Source organism: Salvelinus namaycush, chromosome 17 (genome assembly GCF_016432855.1).
Source record: "Salvelinus namaycush isolate Seneca chromosome 17, SaNama_1.0, whole genome shotgun sequence".
Lineage (NCBI taxonomy): Eukaryota > Metazoa > Chordata > Actinopteri > Salmoniformes > Salmonidae > Salvelinus > Salvelinus namaycush.
Genome location: NC_052323.1, coordinates 18,349,646 through 18,365,450, shown reverse-complemented (window position 1 = coordinate 18,365,450; position 15,805 = coordinate 18,349,646). Strand labels below are relative to the sequence as shown.

General features: G+C 45.1%; 2 protein-coding genes across 2 annotated transcripts; one reads left to right on the top strand and one right to left on the bottom strand.

Moving 5' to 3' along the window:
* Positions 1 to 599: 599 nt before the first annotated feature.
* Positions 600 to 3,087, bottom strand: LOC120062038 (SLC35A4 upstream open reading frame protein-like). Its single transcript, XM_039011842.1, has 3 exons — positions 3,012 to 3,087; positions 2,499 to 2,597; positions 600 to 2,317 (listed from the first exon to the last, which is right to left on the bottom strand). The coding sequence occupies exons 1-3, from the start codon at positions 3,024 to 3,026 to the stop codon at positions 2,120 to 2,122; spliced, it is 312 nt and encodes a 103-aa protein (XP_038867770.1). The 5' UTR covers positions 3,027 to 3,087; the 3' UTR covers positions 600 to 2,119.
* Positions 3,088 to 3,351: 264 nt separating this feature from the next.
* hmgxb3 (HMG box domain containing 3) lies at positions 3,352 to 15,345 on the top strand. Its single transcript, XM_039012338.1, has 20 exons — positions 3,352 to 3,529; positions 5,858 to 6,032; positions 7,618 to 7,792; positions 7,904 to 8,428; positions 8,558 to 8,665; positions 8,837 to 8,968; positions 9,116 to 9,396; positions 9,571 to 9,683; positions 9,786 to 9,866; positions 10,059 to 10,141; positions 10,279 to 10,380; positions 10,620 to 10,766; positions 11,039 to 11,364; positions 11,542 to 11,801; positions 11,978 to 12,162; positions 12,358 to 12,577; positions 12,741 to 12,874; positions 12,981 to 13,100; positions 13,321 to 13,530; positions 13,749 to 15,345. Exons 2-20 carry the CDS (start codon positions 5,881 to 5,883, stop codon positions 14,337 to 14,339), a joined length of 3,945 nt encoding a protein of 1,314 aa, XP_038868266.1. The 5' UTR covers positions 3,352 to 3,529; positions 5,858 to 5,880; the 3' UTR covers positions 14,340 to 15,345.
* The last annotated feature ends 460 nt before the right edge of the window (positions 15,346 to 15,805 follow it).

The following is a 15,805-nucleotide window of genomic DNA, read 5'->3' as shown; positions in this document are numbered from 1 at the left end:
CACAAATCCAAATATGTTGCTTACCAAGACAACATTGAATGTTCCTGAGTGGCCTAGTTACAGTTTTGAATTAAATCGACATAAAAATCTATTGCAAACTTGATCATTGCTGGACAGCCATACTCAACAACCAACTTGACAGAGCTTGAATGTGGCAGGGCTTGCAAAATATTACAGACTGTTTTGGAGGATGGGCATTGGCTAATTGAGTGACTGTCAGTGACTGACATTACAAGAGAAAAACTGCTGATACACACAGCTAAATGTCTAAATTGCACCTTGTTAATTCTACTATTCAAACTCTCAACAGTAAGTTTAGACACCGACTGGGGGAATTCATCCGAGGTCCTACAAAAGGCCCCATCCCTGTCCTAGATCCTAATTTAAGAAAATGTATTTTAAATCACTGAAATAATGATGGATTTCATTGCTATTGCATACATTAAGTATTTATTAAACCTAGTTCATCCAAAAATCTGTATCTGTAAATGTTCTTTCCCTCTTTCCTCTGTAGCATTGGCTGAGCTAAAGGACATCCTGTGTGCGGGATGAACTCATGGGACAGGGTATCCAAGCAACAGTGAGAAAAAGGGAAAATATTTGTGAATTTATGGCATTTTATTTTGAATAGAAAACACCAAAGAAATAAAATATTTCAGAAACACTTTCTGCACCATTTTACTTGGCAGGGGAAATGATAAATGCTTGTAAAATGACCATACTGACAATCATAGCACCACTCAAGTGTTGTGTAATGTAGAAATAATGTAGACGTATTACCCAAACCCAACTATTTATATTAGTCCACCAATGATATATTGAAGAAAAGACAAGTATGAATATTGCAGAATTCAATTAAACTGGAAAACAAAGGCTAGTGAAAAGTAGGCAGTGTGCATTATGGGTAGCAAATAAACCAGTGACAATGTGATGGAAGGGTCTGCAAGACTCACCTAAAGTGCAGCTTCTATTGCATCATTTTAATCTTCAAATAATTAACTAAATAAACCATCTGGGACATTAAATGAAAAATACTATGAGTCACTAAAGTAAAGTTATATATATAAATAAATGCATCATAAAAAAATTAAAAACATTCCAACCTGAATGTCAATGTATCATCTGGTAAATAATGCTGCCAGAGATTGTGGTGGAGCAGTGGAATGGGAGTTAACAGAGGTCCACTGTCCATAACACAGGTATGTTCAGGCAGAGTCCTGCTACCTGTAGTACAGCTAGGCTGCCAGGCTGATCATAGAAGTGGGTAACAGAAAGAAGGGGGTGAACTGCAGGCCCAGTAGAACCCAGGATAGGAGGGTGTTGGCCAGCATAGAGCAGGAGATGACAAATAGCCTGGGGATGCCACTACCATAGTTCAGCAGTACTGACATCAGCAACCCATTAGCTGCCTGCCACAATGGCCCACACCACCCCGAGTAATCCTCCAGGAAACCCTGTTCTCCCCCCCATGCTGGAGAGGTGGAAAACCCTGTTGATGGCCACTCCAAACACATGCAGGTACAGGGGTAGTCGCTGGCTCTTCAGCAACCGCTCTGTGTAGATGGCTACTAGCCCTGAGATGAAATAGTAGACCAGCACAAGGCCTCAGGCTGTGATGTGAAGGCTGGGACTCGCCTGGTCCTCAGCCTAGCGACAGGGAGGGTCGTGCAGGGCAGACAGGTACCCAGTCAGGCGCAGAGTGGCCAGGAGGACTCCCCTTCATCCACCACCTGCTGCAACAGGGACCCAGACCCCATGTTCTGAAAATCAATTAGGCCTAGATGGCTGCACCAGGCAATGTTACTAAGGCAAGCAGTCAAACACCCCTGCAATGTAACCTTACACTCAAGGCACATAACCTTATCCCCTTTTACACACTTTATAATCTGATCAGCAGAGAGAATAACAGATATTTTCCCAGGGCACTGACAGATTCACCCTTTAACATTTGCACAAAATCCAAAGCAAACACACTCTTTCAGACCAAAATCCAGTTAAAAACAAATATTATTTTTTACAGTATACAAAGGAGAGGTTTGAGCCTCTGAAAAAGAGACATGGTGGTTGTGCCCCAAACCTCAGGCAGTTAGAAGATGAAGCCTAGGCCTGGTTCTTCCCATTACTTGGGTCCTTTTCTAAACAAACTCATATAGTCTTTCAGAGTGCTTTCGATGTTGGGAACCTGATAGTTCTGTGCAGCGTAGATGCCTGTGAATGTTCCCAGTAGCACTCCTATAACAGCTGAGGAGCGGAGCTTGGCCACCATATAGCCAGCCAGGAAGCCCTTCAGGAAGGGAGATGCCAGCACAGAGCCCCCCTGAAGAACAGTGAACAGTCAGGACAAAGGATGCACACAAAATACAAAAATATGCCTTAATATTACAACTCTTTAATGATAAATAATTATTTGTTGATTTTTCCGGACTGAGTATGTCTTCTGTTCTGTTTCATAAGGTGACATTTCACCTACTTTTTAACTTTGGATAATAACAACATACCTGCGGGATTCCTTCTACAAATTCACTCTCCACACGTTTCTGGATCTCTTCCAGCTGATTCTTGAGCTGGTTGAGATCCTTCATCTGTTTGAAAGGATCCTAGAACACATACAAATAAGTTACACATTCAATGCAATGAGCATAGGTAACACTAACTGAGGCGTTTGCACCACACTGCCTTTTACACCAGCATCAACAAAACACCAAATTATGGAATTTATCGTGGAAGAATGGTGTCGCATCGCTCCAGTTAAAAGAGACTTGTAGAATCTATGCCACGGCGCAGTCAAGCTGTTCTGGCGACTCATGGTGGCTCAACGCCCTATTAAGACACTTTATGTTGATGTATCTGTATTTTATTTTTCTACACACCCGAATACCAACAACCCGGCCTTTCCGGTTTTGAGTTAAAGCAAGTTGCTGTAGGAAGAGCAGTGGACTAAATCACGCTGTTCTGATATATATATATATATATAAAAAAATAATACGATTGAAGCAAAAATCACCACTCACCTTGTCATCCGCCATTTTTTGCTCGATTGAATGCTCTGTTATCTACTCGTATGCCTGGAGTGGAAAGCAACATCAGAGCAATTTATCTTGCCTGGAACATTATTTGCTTTTGCGTAAAGTTGTACTGATTGCAAGTCAGTTGAGCTAGTTTACCTCTTGCCCATTAAGGTGGATATGGACCGGGTACACTGATCCTAGATCTGTGCTTTATGGAAACGTCTACCTCTTCCAGTTCACACATTGCTTTCACGTGTCTAAAACGTAGTTACTGATTGGCCTTTTTTTGTTCATTCCTTCACTGGATTGGTTGACAACCATAACAACACAGCGCCATGTTTGCTGCAAGACTAGGACAAATCGAGTGCTTTGAGGCCCTTAGATTAAAAACAAATTAGCCCAGTTTAAGGCAAAATATAGAGAAATATACATATTCTTGGCAATGTGAGCGATGCAGTTCAGTTTCAGGGTCGTTTGAAGCTATCTCAGATCTAGTTTGAGAGTTCTTCGGGGCAACAGAGGTAAGGGTTCAACAAGGAGGCTTCTCATTGGATAATTTGCCGAGTCTGCAGTCAGTATAAGGATACACGAATAATCAGAGAATGTCATGGGAGGGAGAATAATTAGAAAGTTGTATCCGCTGTCGCTGTGTTGTTGTTTTCCGTACTTTATTTGCAACTTTTGTAGGTTTGCATTTAACTCTATTTCACTGTCGTTTCCCGGGAAAGTCCATAGTCACATTTCTTCCCCACGTGCACTACAGTGGCGGTCGGTGCCTTAAATTCAGGGAGGACGATTTATTTTTATGAGCATGGCTTTATGTCTATTACAGCATATTGGATGACTGTCAATCATATTCCATTCACCCAGTTCAATGTGACATCGGTTTAGGCTACTACATGATACTAAAATTTTCCATATAACCATCATGAGGTTGCTACAACCTAGCCTATCAATGAAAGTTCACAACATAAGTGCACACAGGTCGAGAGAAATGTACTAATTGAGGGTGTAATTCACAGGAGGCTGGTGGAACCTTAATTTGGGAGGACCGGCACATAGTAATGGCTGGAATGGAATTAAATGGTTCCATGTGTTTGATACCATTCCATTTACTCCATTCGAGCCATTATTATGAGCTGACCTGCCCTCAGCAGCCTCCTGTGGTGTAATCATTAGTCCAACAGTTGTAAACGAGAGTTTCTACTGGACAAATTCAGGTATGTTTATCCCCGTTTAGTTCCGTTTGCTTCCGTTTTCAACAGAATCGGCAGAATGACGACCCCATGAGCACACGTGAACATTGTTCACTTTCATAGAAGCCACGTTGTATTCATTCTCGCATCTACGCACCGTCCTCATCTTTTCCCTTCGCTTGTGGACTTCAATACATTATCTGTATGTGACCAGGTGAAAAAAACTTTCCTAGCCAAACCATATCATAACGGCTACACAGGCTACATCGTTGTCACCATATTAAAGTAATATCATAATCAACATAGCTAATAGAACTAAAGTGTTAGTAAACCCACTACAATCATGCAGTAACGTTCGTGTAGAGTCAGTAAGAAGTTTAGCAGTTACACCGGCAGGCCCCGGTGGCAATAAATTAGTAAAACCAAAAGCTTACCTTGACTTGGAAGAGTTCCCATTTTGTGTTGGATAGCCAAAGCCAGCTAGCTAACATAGGATTCCTCTGATTGAGCCGGTGTTTGAGTAGGCTAAACTAGCTAGCTGCATTCGCTAGCTAAGTAAGTGAAAGTGAAAAAGAATGATGAAATATCTCTCTCTCTTGCTTCGCCTGCATTTTTGAAGAAATTGGTTCCAAGCTGTTCAACTATTGTCTTTCTCTCTCTTTGAGTGAACTACTCACCACGTTTTATGCACTGCAGTGCTAGCTAGCTGTAGCTTATGCTTTCAGTTCTAGATTCATTCTTTGATCCTTTGATTGGGTGGACAATGTGTCAGTTCATGCTGCAAGAGCTCTGATAGGTTGGAAGACGTCCTCCGGAAGTTGTTATAATTACTGTGTAAGTTTATGGAAGGTGGTGAGAACCATGACCCTCCTAGGTTTTGTATTGTCAATGTACTCAGAGGAGGATGGAAGCTATCTGTCCTCCAGTTTCACCATGGTGCTACCCTACAGAGTGCTGTTGAGGCTACTGTAGACCTTCATTGCGAAACAGTGTGTTTTAATAAATTATTTGGTGACGTGAATATATTTAGTATAGTTTTATTTAAAAAGGGTAACTTTTTTAATGTTTGACTATTTGAATGGAATTCACTGAGGAGGATAGTCCTCCCCTTCCTCGTCTGAGGAGCCTCCACTGGTGCGCTGTCAGGCAGGTAGTCTGCTGTTGTCTTCTGTCAACTCTTCCTTGTTTCAATGTTGCCAAGGCTTGAGTTTGCACAGCTGCTAGGTCCTTTTATCGCTTGTTTTGAAGGCCATACATTTATCTACATTGCCATAACATAATTATGATATATATTTTATTTTTATTTAACCTTTATTTACCTCAAGCAAGTCAGTTGAGAACACATTCTTATTTACAATGACAGCCTAGGAACAGTGGGTTAACCTTGTTCAAGGGCAGAACGACAGATTTTTACCTTGTCAGCTCGTGGGATTCGATCTAGCAACCTTTCGGTTACTGGCCCAACGCTCTAACCACTAGGCTACCTGCCTAATGATAGCCTACATGTTATATTTTCCTTATCATGATTGTGCTCGTTGTATTAATAAACAATGTACATACCTCCTGTAGCCCTAATACCTATCCCCTTGTCGTTATTTGTTCTGTTTCACATGGACACAAAATAAATGAATCAATGTTACTGAACCTCCCCAGGCTCTCCTCGGCTCCCTTTAGCCATGGAGACCATGGAGGTGTATGAAGAGACTGATCGGAGGATGACAGAGGAGGTGGAGAGCTGCTACACCCTCATGGAGGTCACCTCTCCCAAGAAGAGGAAGAAGAACAAGGCTCAGAAGGGGGAGATCATGGAGAAACCCAAAAAACCCAGGTAGTCTACCTACTGCTCCCAAACAATCAAACACCACTATCAATGCAGATGGGTCATATTTAATATTGACCCCGAAAACAGTTTTTCACTGGCGAGAATGCTCAAGGTCCTTGAATATCTTTGTAATCAGTGATGACATAAAACTGAGGGACACACATTGTACTAGTAAAACATAGCCTTCTTTGTTTTTATTGATCTATACAATATATTAAATATGTTTTTTTCACTGTCTAGCATTCAAAATAATAGATAGATACTTTTGGCCATGTAGTGTAAGTGGAAGCCTGCTCGTCAAACATCTCATTCCAAAATCATGGGCATTAATATGGAGTTGGTCCCTCCCTTTGCTGCTATAACTGCCTCTACTCTTCTGGGAAGGCTTTCCACTAGATGTTGGAACATTGCTGCAGGGACTTGCTTTCATTCAGCCACAAGAGCATTAGTGAGGTCGGGCACTGATGTTGGGCGATTAGGCCTGGCTCGCAGTTGGCGTTCCAATTCATCCCAAAGGTGTTCGATGGGGTTGAGGTCAGGGCTCTGTGCAGGCCAGTCAAGTTATTCCACGCCGATCATGACAAACCATTTCTGTATGGACCTCGCTTTGTGCACGGGGGCATTATCATGCCGAAACAGGAAAGGGCCTTCCTCAAACTGTTGCCAAAAAGTGGGAAGCACAGAATCATCTAAGATTTCCCTTCACTGGAGCTAAGGGGCCTAGCCCGAAACATGAAAAACAGCCCCAGACCATTATTCCTCCTCTACCAAACTTTACAGTTGTCACTATGCATTGGGGCAGGTAGTGTTCTCCTGACATCCGCCAAAACTATGCGCTTCAGCACTCAGCGGTCCCATTCTGTGAGCTTGTGAGGCCTCACACTTTGCAGCTGAGCCGTTGTTGCTCCAAGATGTTTCCACTTCACAATAACAGCACTTACAGTTGACCGGAGTAGCTCTAGCTGGGCCGAAATTTGACCAACTGACTTGTTGGAAGGGTGGCATCCTATGACGGTGCCACGTTGAAAGTCACTGAGCTCTTCAGTAATGTTCAGTAATGTTTGTCTATGGAGATTGCATGGATGTGTGCTCAATTTTATACACATGTCAGCAATGGTTGTGGCTGAAATAGCCAAATCCACTAATTTGAAGGGATTCCACATACTTTTGGCCATGTAGTGTATCTCTAAATCCCCAAGACATGTCACTACACCTCTACACCAATGGGACAAGCCAATTTGCCCCCATTACTTTCTACAATGCATACAAAGAGATGTGTTGCAGTATAAAGGACTTACATATGTTTTCTTATTAAATAACGTTTAAATAAAACAGAACATGTATTATTTGTCATGTGTTTGTCATTGTAAAGGTTTTTAACATGGTGCCAAAGTTGAGTGAAGGCATTTACCACTGCAATTCAAGAATGACCCAGATGACATACTATTTTCACACTGACTGAGTGCACTTGATTTGGAATGCCTGGCTAGGCGGAGAAAGCTTAACCAAGTGACCCAATCTTTGTGTTGAGTTGACTGCTGTATGAGTCAAGATGACATTTATTGATCACGTTTTGATCTCTCAACTCCAGATCAGCCTACCTGCTGTACTACTTTGATGTGCACCAGACCATGCAGCAGGAGTTCCCCAGCCTGCCCCAGTCTGAGATCAACAAGAGGATCAGTGTGAGCTGGAAGAGGCTCAACGTGGCAGAAAAGGGCTACTACCTGGAGAAGGCCAAGCTGGAGAAGGAAGGGACGGACACGGTACGGTTACCTCATATTTCCACCAGTGTGTCTGGTATCTAAGATCATGTGGTCAGGAAAAACTCCTAGTCATAATGATAACACTATTCCATCTCTCTGTATCCTCCGTAGTCATCTATGGGCCCTTCCCAGGAGCTCCCAGGCTTCCGTAGGATCCTCCCCAGGGCCAACTACGTCCTCCTGCCCAAGGGGGCCATGTCAGATGACAGGACAAGCTCCCAGCTGGAGGTGTGTATGGAGGGTCTGGACTCTCCCGTGGGGGAAGGGGTGATGCCCTCCCTGTCCCTTGGTTCCCCCCAGTACCCTCCCTTGGTGCTGGGCTGCGAGGTGGAGCTGTCGGAGCAGTGCATCGCCATCGAGGGCCTGACAGACGAAAAGGCTGTGACCCTAACACACTCCGGGGCCCTGCAGGGGGTCCTCTCCTCATCATATCACTCCTCTTCCTCAGTCTCTGCCGCCCACGAATCCCACAATGCACCTCACCTGGCGTCAGCCGGTTTGCTGCTCAAGGAGGAGGAGCCCAGGATGGTGGGCGGGGGCTATAGTGTCATTGGAATGTCGACTGACGGGAGACGTGTGGGCGGGACGGTGGTGCAACACGTGAAAACAGAGCTGGTCACCATCATACCCAATCAGGTTAGTTTGCAACGACACAGGGAGTTGGCTTACCTTACTGCTGATCATTCAACAGTCTAGGGTTACTATTCATTTGCCTTGTCTGTTTGTTCAATGCAGTAATGGTAGATAAAACACTTGTTTCCCCAGGATCTGATGGAGCACAGGACGTTGCCAGGAGCCAGCTCTGTAGCCTCTGTTGTCATGGTACCTGTAGGAGCTAGGGTGATACGGGACACTAATCCCTCATACAAACTGGTAAAACTACTCAGACTGATTTTCTTCCACTACATCAATTTACCGTCATCCAATTTTCTTTGATTAGATCATCAAGCAATATATTACAATATACACACATGTCATTTGACCAGTCAGACATTCTCCATAACTAGCAGATTTTTACTAAAGCATCTTTGTTTCTGTCTCCAGTCGAATAAATACACCAGAAGAGGCCGGGGCAGCTGTCAGACAGCGGGCTGCTCCTTTGTCTACGTGACCCGTCACAAACCCCCCTTCTGCCCTGATTGTGGCAACTACCTGGGGGGCAAGTGGGTGCCCGCTGTAAGTCTACACATTCCCTGGCTTAAACGTCTCTTCCATCATAATTTGAATGTTGAAGTAAAGATTACATTTTATTGGTAGGAAAATAATGAGTCGTACACTTAACAGTTCCGAGGTATGACAAACTTTCCACGTTTTCCATCTCAGGCGGTGAAGGCTCCAGGTGCTGCTGCTTCATTCAAGACGTATGCCCAGAAACCACCAACAAACCCTGGGGACCTCCCTAAGACTAGTGTGCCTCCCTCTGATGATCAGAACATTAAGGTGTCTGGATGGCGGAAGGGAGGGAGAGGACCGCGGGAGCCCAGAGGACAAGTGCAGCAGCGTGCAGTTACACCAGGACCACCACTAGAGGGAGGCAGAGCCATCAGCCAGGGAGTCATACAGCCTGCTCCAGCGGTGTCAGGGACACAGACAACTACTATGATGTGAGCATCTAGTTCTTTAATTTAGCCCTTCTTTGATGGTTTATCATTTAATGGTCACATTGAGAACCATTTTTCAAACAAGCCCTGTGAGAGTATTTCTCTTAGTGGGCTTCATGTTTTGATTGGTTAAAGAGAACGTTTTTTTTAAGTTTCAGCTGTTCTGTCTTTGAGCAGAGCTTTGGTTGGAACACATGTGACTGGTGCCAGGGTCAAAGTACAGGAAAGGAGCAGTGTGATTGGTCAAAAGCGACCTGTGAGAGCCATCCTCCCTGCCCCATTCAACACAGGTGGGCACTGCTGTGGACAGATACAAAAACCCTATTTCAGGTCAGTCTGTTAAGATGAATGCTGTCTGGGGTGTAAACACACATTTGTCTCTCTGAAACTAGGCCGGGCCGTGGTCCAGTGGATTACTGTCCCTCCTCATAAAGGCAAAGTTGAGGAGACCACCTGCAGCAAATCAACCACAGGTATGATATACACACCCACATGTACCTATACAATATGTTTTAATGATAAAATGGTTGTATTTTATCATGGTTACTCAAGCCAAGCTAAAGGTACTCGTTTTCAAAGTGGTTACTTTGATCTAAGGGAAGTGACACTAGTTGTTTCTGAGGTAAACAAACGTGTTTAATGTGGTGATTGTGTTTGGACCACAGAGCTCAGTGAGATGATCGCAGGTTTGAAACCTAACACTCTGAAACAGCTCGGCCAGATCGTGACAACAACGCCTCTGGAACAGGTACACACACACACACACACACACACACGTACACATACACATACACATACACATACACATACACATACACACACAGAGCTGAAACATGCTGATTAAGTGTTTGTCTCCAGGTTTCTCAGTGTTGTTTTGTCCTATAGACTCTCCCTACTCCTGTGGACAGAAGCCAGTATATTGTTACTGATAAAGTGGGGAAAATCCTCTCAGTGGTTCCTCTCAAACAGAACTCTACCTCCACACTGGTTAGTGGGACCTTTTTAACTACATTTTGGGGAGCATACGCCATCCACACACGTCCTCTTGCAGGCTCAGTGTAGTCTGTATAACTGGATGTCCTCTGTTTGACTCGTGTGTGTGTGTGTGTGTGTGTGTGTGTGTGTGTGTGTGTGTGTGTGTGTGTGTGTGTGTGTGTGTGTGTGTGTGTGTGTGTGTGTGTGTGTGTGTGTGTGTGTGTGTGTGTGTGTGTGTGTGTGTGTGTCAGGACCTGGGTCTGTCTACGGCGCGGGGCAGGGGTCGCTGTAAGAACCCGTCATGTGGCTATGTCTATAAGAACAGACACAAGCCTGCGGAGTGCCCCTGCTGTGGCTTGGAGCTGTCCAGGAAGAACGCCAAGGGCTCCAAGGCACAGGTCAGTCTGGAGAGTATCCCACTATGGGTGCGTCTGAAATGGCACCCTATCGGGCTCTGGTCAAAAATAGTGCACTTTATAGGGAATTGGGTGCCATTTAGGGGTTATAGGGAATTGGGTGCCATTTAGGATGCAGTCTATGTTTTGGTGTTGTTGTATTTCTCTCTGTGTCTGTCTGAATTCTTCCTCATCTCTCTGTTCTCATCCTCCAACCCTCTTTCTGTTATTTTCCCTCATCCTATCACCCTCCTCTCTCTCTCTCACTCACTCAGGGTGGTTCAGTAGCTCTGTTAGATCCGTACCGGACCCTGTCCCCAGCCCAGAGGGAGCTTCAGCGCCAGTCCACCCTGCAGCTGCTGCGTCAGGCCCTGCAGATCTCTGAGAGTGAGGCTGAGCTCCATGATACCCTGGCTCTCATCCAGGAACTCAACTCTACCCAGGTGGTCCTCACCACCACCACCCAGGCCGGGGACCAGGTGTTAGGGGAAGGGGAGGGCCTGGGGGAGGTGCAGGTCCAGTCAGGCTGGCCGCGGTTCTATGAGTCTGCAGCCACACACTGTGCTCTGTGTCACTACCCGCTATTCAAGGGAGGACAGAGGTGAGAAGAAGATTTGTTTGTGTAGTTTTGGGTTTATTATGGCTCGGGTTGGACATTTCTGGACATTTTTCATATTTCATAGTGTGGTTTCAGGAAAGGTCTCTCTGGTGTTTTGTACCATAGTTCTTTAGCAGGGCAGGTCTCTCTATCATGTCTCTCTGGTGTTCTGTACCATAGTTCTTTAGCAGGGCAGGAGGACTGCTGGCTGTTGACTGACTCTCTGATCCAGACAGCCTCTCTCCAGCTGAAGGTGTGTCTCAACCCCCAGTGTCTGGCCCTGCACAGCTTCACCGACCTCCACCCAGGTCTGTTCAACGTTGGCAACAGGTTGCTGGTGAGTCTGGACCTGTTCTTTAAGATCCGGAGTCAGGTCAGACTGGGCCGGCATCCTAACCAGATAGTCAGGACCATCCTGGACCACATCCACAACCACGCTGGTAAGACTTCGTTGGAGCAACATACAATTCAGAGGGTTTTCAACAGAGATCTGTTCATGTCCACCCTTCTCAAACTTCATCTATCATCTCTGTTTTCTTTCTCCTCTCTTCATCCAACCCTCGCTCTCGCTCTCTCTCTCTCTCGCCCCCCCCCCCCCCCCCCCCCCATCAATCAGTCCACACTCTGAGTCCTGAGGAGTTGGCCCATGTCCAGGAGCTGCTGGTTAGTGGCTACTGGGCCTTTGAGTGTCTGACTGTGAGGGACTACAACGACATGATCTGTGGTGTGTGTGGCATCGCCCCCAAGATGGAGATCGCCCAGCGGTACACACACAACGTGCTGGAGCTTAGGAATGTGGAGGTGAGAGACTGAGGAGACGGCAGGTCAGGGGGAGACTGAAAAGAGCCACAGATCCAAACCGTCAAAATAAAGAATTAAAGATGATTTTCTTTACTTAATTTGTTTTAGCCTGCCTGATTCCAGGACAGTCAAGCTGTCTGGTGTGCATAGTGGTGTAGTCATGATGATACCTGTGTTTCGCTCTCCCTCCTGTAGTTTACGTGGCCAGACTTCGGGGCTCCAGACAAGGTGCATGTGGATGACTTCTGGCTGACCATGGAGAGTGAGGCCATCGAGCAGGCAGCATTCCCCTGCAGCGTCCCCATCACCCGGGTCGACGCCTCCATCATCGCCCCCTTCATCCCACCACTAATGAGGAGCTCCACTGTCATCAACACAGAGAAGGACAAGGCCCTGCTCCTCACACAGCACACAGGTAGGAAGTCACTCTCTCAGGGCTGGGGAATAAGCCAATCACTGGAAGGATAAACATCATTCTCAAGTCTTTCAGATATTTCATTGATCATTACTTGTTTATCAATAATAAATAAACATGTAAGTGTGTAAAATTCTAGTGTGTGTGTGTGTGTGTTTTCCAGGTGACCCATCAGTTCTGGTGCGTCTGATCCACGAGGGCCAACTCAGACCGGACCGAATGGACGAGCACAGTGCAGAGGAGCTCAAAGCCATACTGGAATGCTGTGGAGAGATCACTGCACCAGAGAGCAACAAGGTATAGATCAACCCTGTGTGTCTGTGATATCTCTATGTATGTATATTTCTGGTTTGATTGTGTGTATTTAGGAGATTGACACATGTCTCTTCTCTCTCTCTGTCAGGATGAGTTGCTGGTCTCTCTGATCTCCCTGTGTGCGTGTGTTCAGAACGGCCTCTCCACGGCCCCCCAGCCCCCTCCACACCTCACAGCAGGCAAGCTGTCCAAGATCTGCCCCCATCAGGTAACCGCACACATCTCACCCATCAATATCAATCAATAAATCAATCAGTCGTCCACCAGAATCCGTTCAACTATTACTCTGTCAATCAAGCATTTAGTCTGTCAGTCAAAATGATAGGGTAGTCAATCAGGCCTTGCACAATAACAAAATCTATTGACCAATAAAAACATAATGAGAACCAGACAGATGATAGAAGACTACTTTTCCCATACTCCTCCAGGTGGTGTGTGGTTCCAAGTACCTGGTGAAGGGTGAGACTGCACGCGACCACGTGGACCTGCTGGTGTCCTCCCGGTATTGGCCTCCCGTCTACGTTACCGACTCTGCCCGCCAGGTGGCGCTGTGTACAGACGTGCAGTACCCTGAGCTGGCCTCCACCATGTGGGGCAGGAACCAGGGCTGCTTCTCTGACCCCATGGACAAACCAGAGGTAGGCCCTCACACTGAGCATGGAAAGGGCTTAGTTATTGACGTCTGATTATTGTACTAGGAGGGAAACCGAGGTTAAATCAGGATGGTGTCGGAAGGTTTTTTAACCTGTAAAATGCTGATTTGACGATACAATTTGAAGAATGAATTGGTCTCTATTTACATAATAGATGAACTAGGTACTGTGATATTGTTGTTCATCTCACCTCTCTCCATCAGTTTGTGTCGTGTGCTGAGCTACAGGACCAGCCTTACAGTGCTGACCTGTCCTCCGTGGTGGAGAACCCCCAGGTCCACCCTGTCACCAAGTCCTCTTCCCGCTGGATAGTGCACCCTGCTGGGCCTACAGATGGCCAGGAGCCCCCCTGTCTGGACCACCACTCAATGGGGCTCTGCAATGAGCTGGAACCTTACTGCAGTCTGGTACAAGACCTGGAGAGAGACAACGAGAAAGAAGAGGACGAAGGGAAGGAGGAGAGGAAGGATGGGTTCAAGGTTGAAGCCGAGGTAACAGAAGGGTCAGAGGTCACTGAGGAGGAATGTTCTGAGGGTTTGGTGACATCATTGCGGCGTCGGCCTTTGGCCTTTGACAACACGGCCTACTACTACCTGTACAACCGTCTGCAGGACTTCCTGTCCAGCCGGGAGGTGGTGGACCAGCAGATCAGCACAGTGCTGAAGGCCTGCCAGCCTGGGGAGGTGGTGATCAGGGATGCCCTCTACAGGCTGGGAGTGGCACAGATCAACACAGAGGAAGGAGACGGGGGGGTGGAGGAAGACACTGGGTACGAGGAGGTGGTGGTTCTCTGAGATTGACAGATTTTGGCTTTTTGGAGACTATCCAATGTAAACAAACCAATGTAATTCTCTGACATTGGGGGATATGTTTAATATTATGGACATATGGGCCACGTTATTATGAGGTAATCCTTTTTAGAAAGAAGGCAATATATATATATATATATATATGGAGATATCTGGTTCAGAAAAGCTTGCGTGTAGTGCGGAGGCTGGTAGTCCTTGAATGTACTGTGCAAAAATATGCTTGAGTGTTTCCAAAGAAACAGAGGTGTTGCTGCTAACCAGACAGATAGTCTGTAACTTATCATCAGTCCAGCAGAGACTTTGTTGCTGGTTTGAAATGAAAGAATGGCACTTAGTTTTCTTTGTGAGATGAGCAGAACCGGTGAAGAGTGTAAAAACCTGAATGTTACTCACTGCTCTCTGCTTTACTTTGACTGAAGGAAAGTTCACATAGTTTTAGAATAGATACAGTTTTAAAACATTGTTTATGTTGACTAACTTCATTATTGGAGTGCATAATGTTATTTTCTAGAAGTATAATAATAATTCTAATTATTTAATAACTGTATTTAATGAGTCCTCGTGCTTTCTCATCCTTAGTAAGACCTTTCAAACTGTTCTATGCTATCTTCTTGTACCTCAGTTGTCACTCGTTGCCCTTTGGGCTGAAATGTATTCACGGTAAACAACCTTTCACATCTGCCTCATGGGCTGATGGAATCTGTAGTTCTTGTGGCCTTTGATTGTTTTTTGACTACAGGAGACTCTTGCCTGAGCTCCTATTGGAGGGGTGGCTCCGAATGTCAGCACTGTTCTATCATCTACTTTCAGCTGCTTGAATGGAATCTAAAGAAGACAATGATTGACTTGATGATGTAACTGTGATGGACATAGTTATTACAATTTGCGGATGTAACTTGATACCCACTCAAGGGGGTAAGAATATATATGGTGAATGTAGCCATTTCTGAATAATTTTGCTCAAGGAATTATAAATACAGCAAAAAAAGGATTTCCTAATGTTGAATCAAGTTTCTGTGGGATTGTTACTTCCTATTTAGGTGGTCTGGTATTGCTCAACCTCCCATGAGAACAGGGAATGAAACTTCAGAAGAATGCAGAGAAGGCATTTTCATCTGAAACGGGAACTGAGGTAAAAAAATCACTGAAATGTAGCTTTTTGTTCACTGTCGTATGACGTACTATGGAGTAGGCTGAAATGTTGTTGTTGAAACAAGTCCACAGGGAAATATAATGTGGTATATCCAAGGGAAGCTAGACGTCTTTATTTAAGTTTCTTATTTTTTTGTTGTTGCATATTGTCTGAATATAATTACACTCCTTCCAAGACCGTACAGTGATTTGGTTAGCAAACAACTAAAAGGATTTAATGACAAATAATCTATTTTTGGCTTTCAAGCAGTAAAGTGAAAATAAACATACATTTATTCATTTACATTACACCATACATA

What these genes read in the sequence shown, in the direction of transcription:
- LOC120062038 (XM_039011842.1), bottom strand. An exon ending in TTGTAGAAGGAATCCCGCAG is followed by an intron (nt 2,318 to 2,498) that starts GTATGTTGTTAT and finishes ACTGTTCTTCAG; the next exon opens with GGGGGCTCTGTGCTGGCATC.
- hmgxb3 (XM_039012338.1), top strand. Translation starts at nt 5,881, where the DNA reads ATGGAGACCATGGAGGTGTATGAAGAGACTGATCGGAGGATGACAGAG. An exon ending in AGAAGGAAGGGACGGACACG is followed by an intron (nt 7,793 to 7,903) that starts GTACGGTTACCT and finishes TATCCTCCGTAG; the next exon opens with TCATCTATGGGCCCTTCCCA. An exon ending in CCAAGATCTGCCCCCATCAG is followed by an intron (nt 13,101 to 13,320) that starts GTAACCGCACAC and finishes ATACTCCTCCAG; the next exon opens with GTGGTGTGTGGTTCCAAGTA.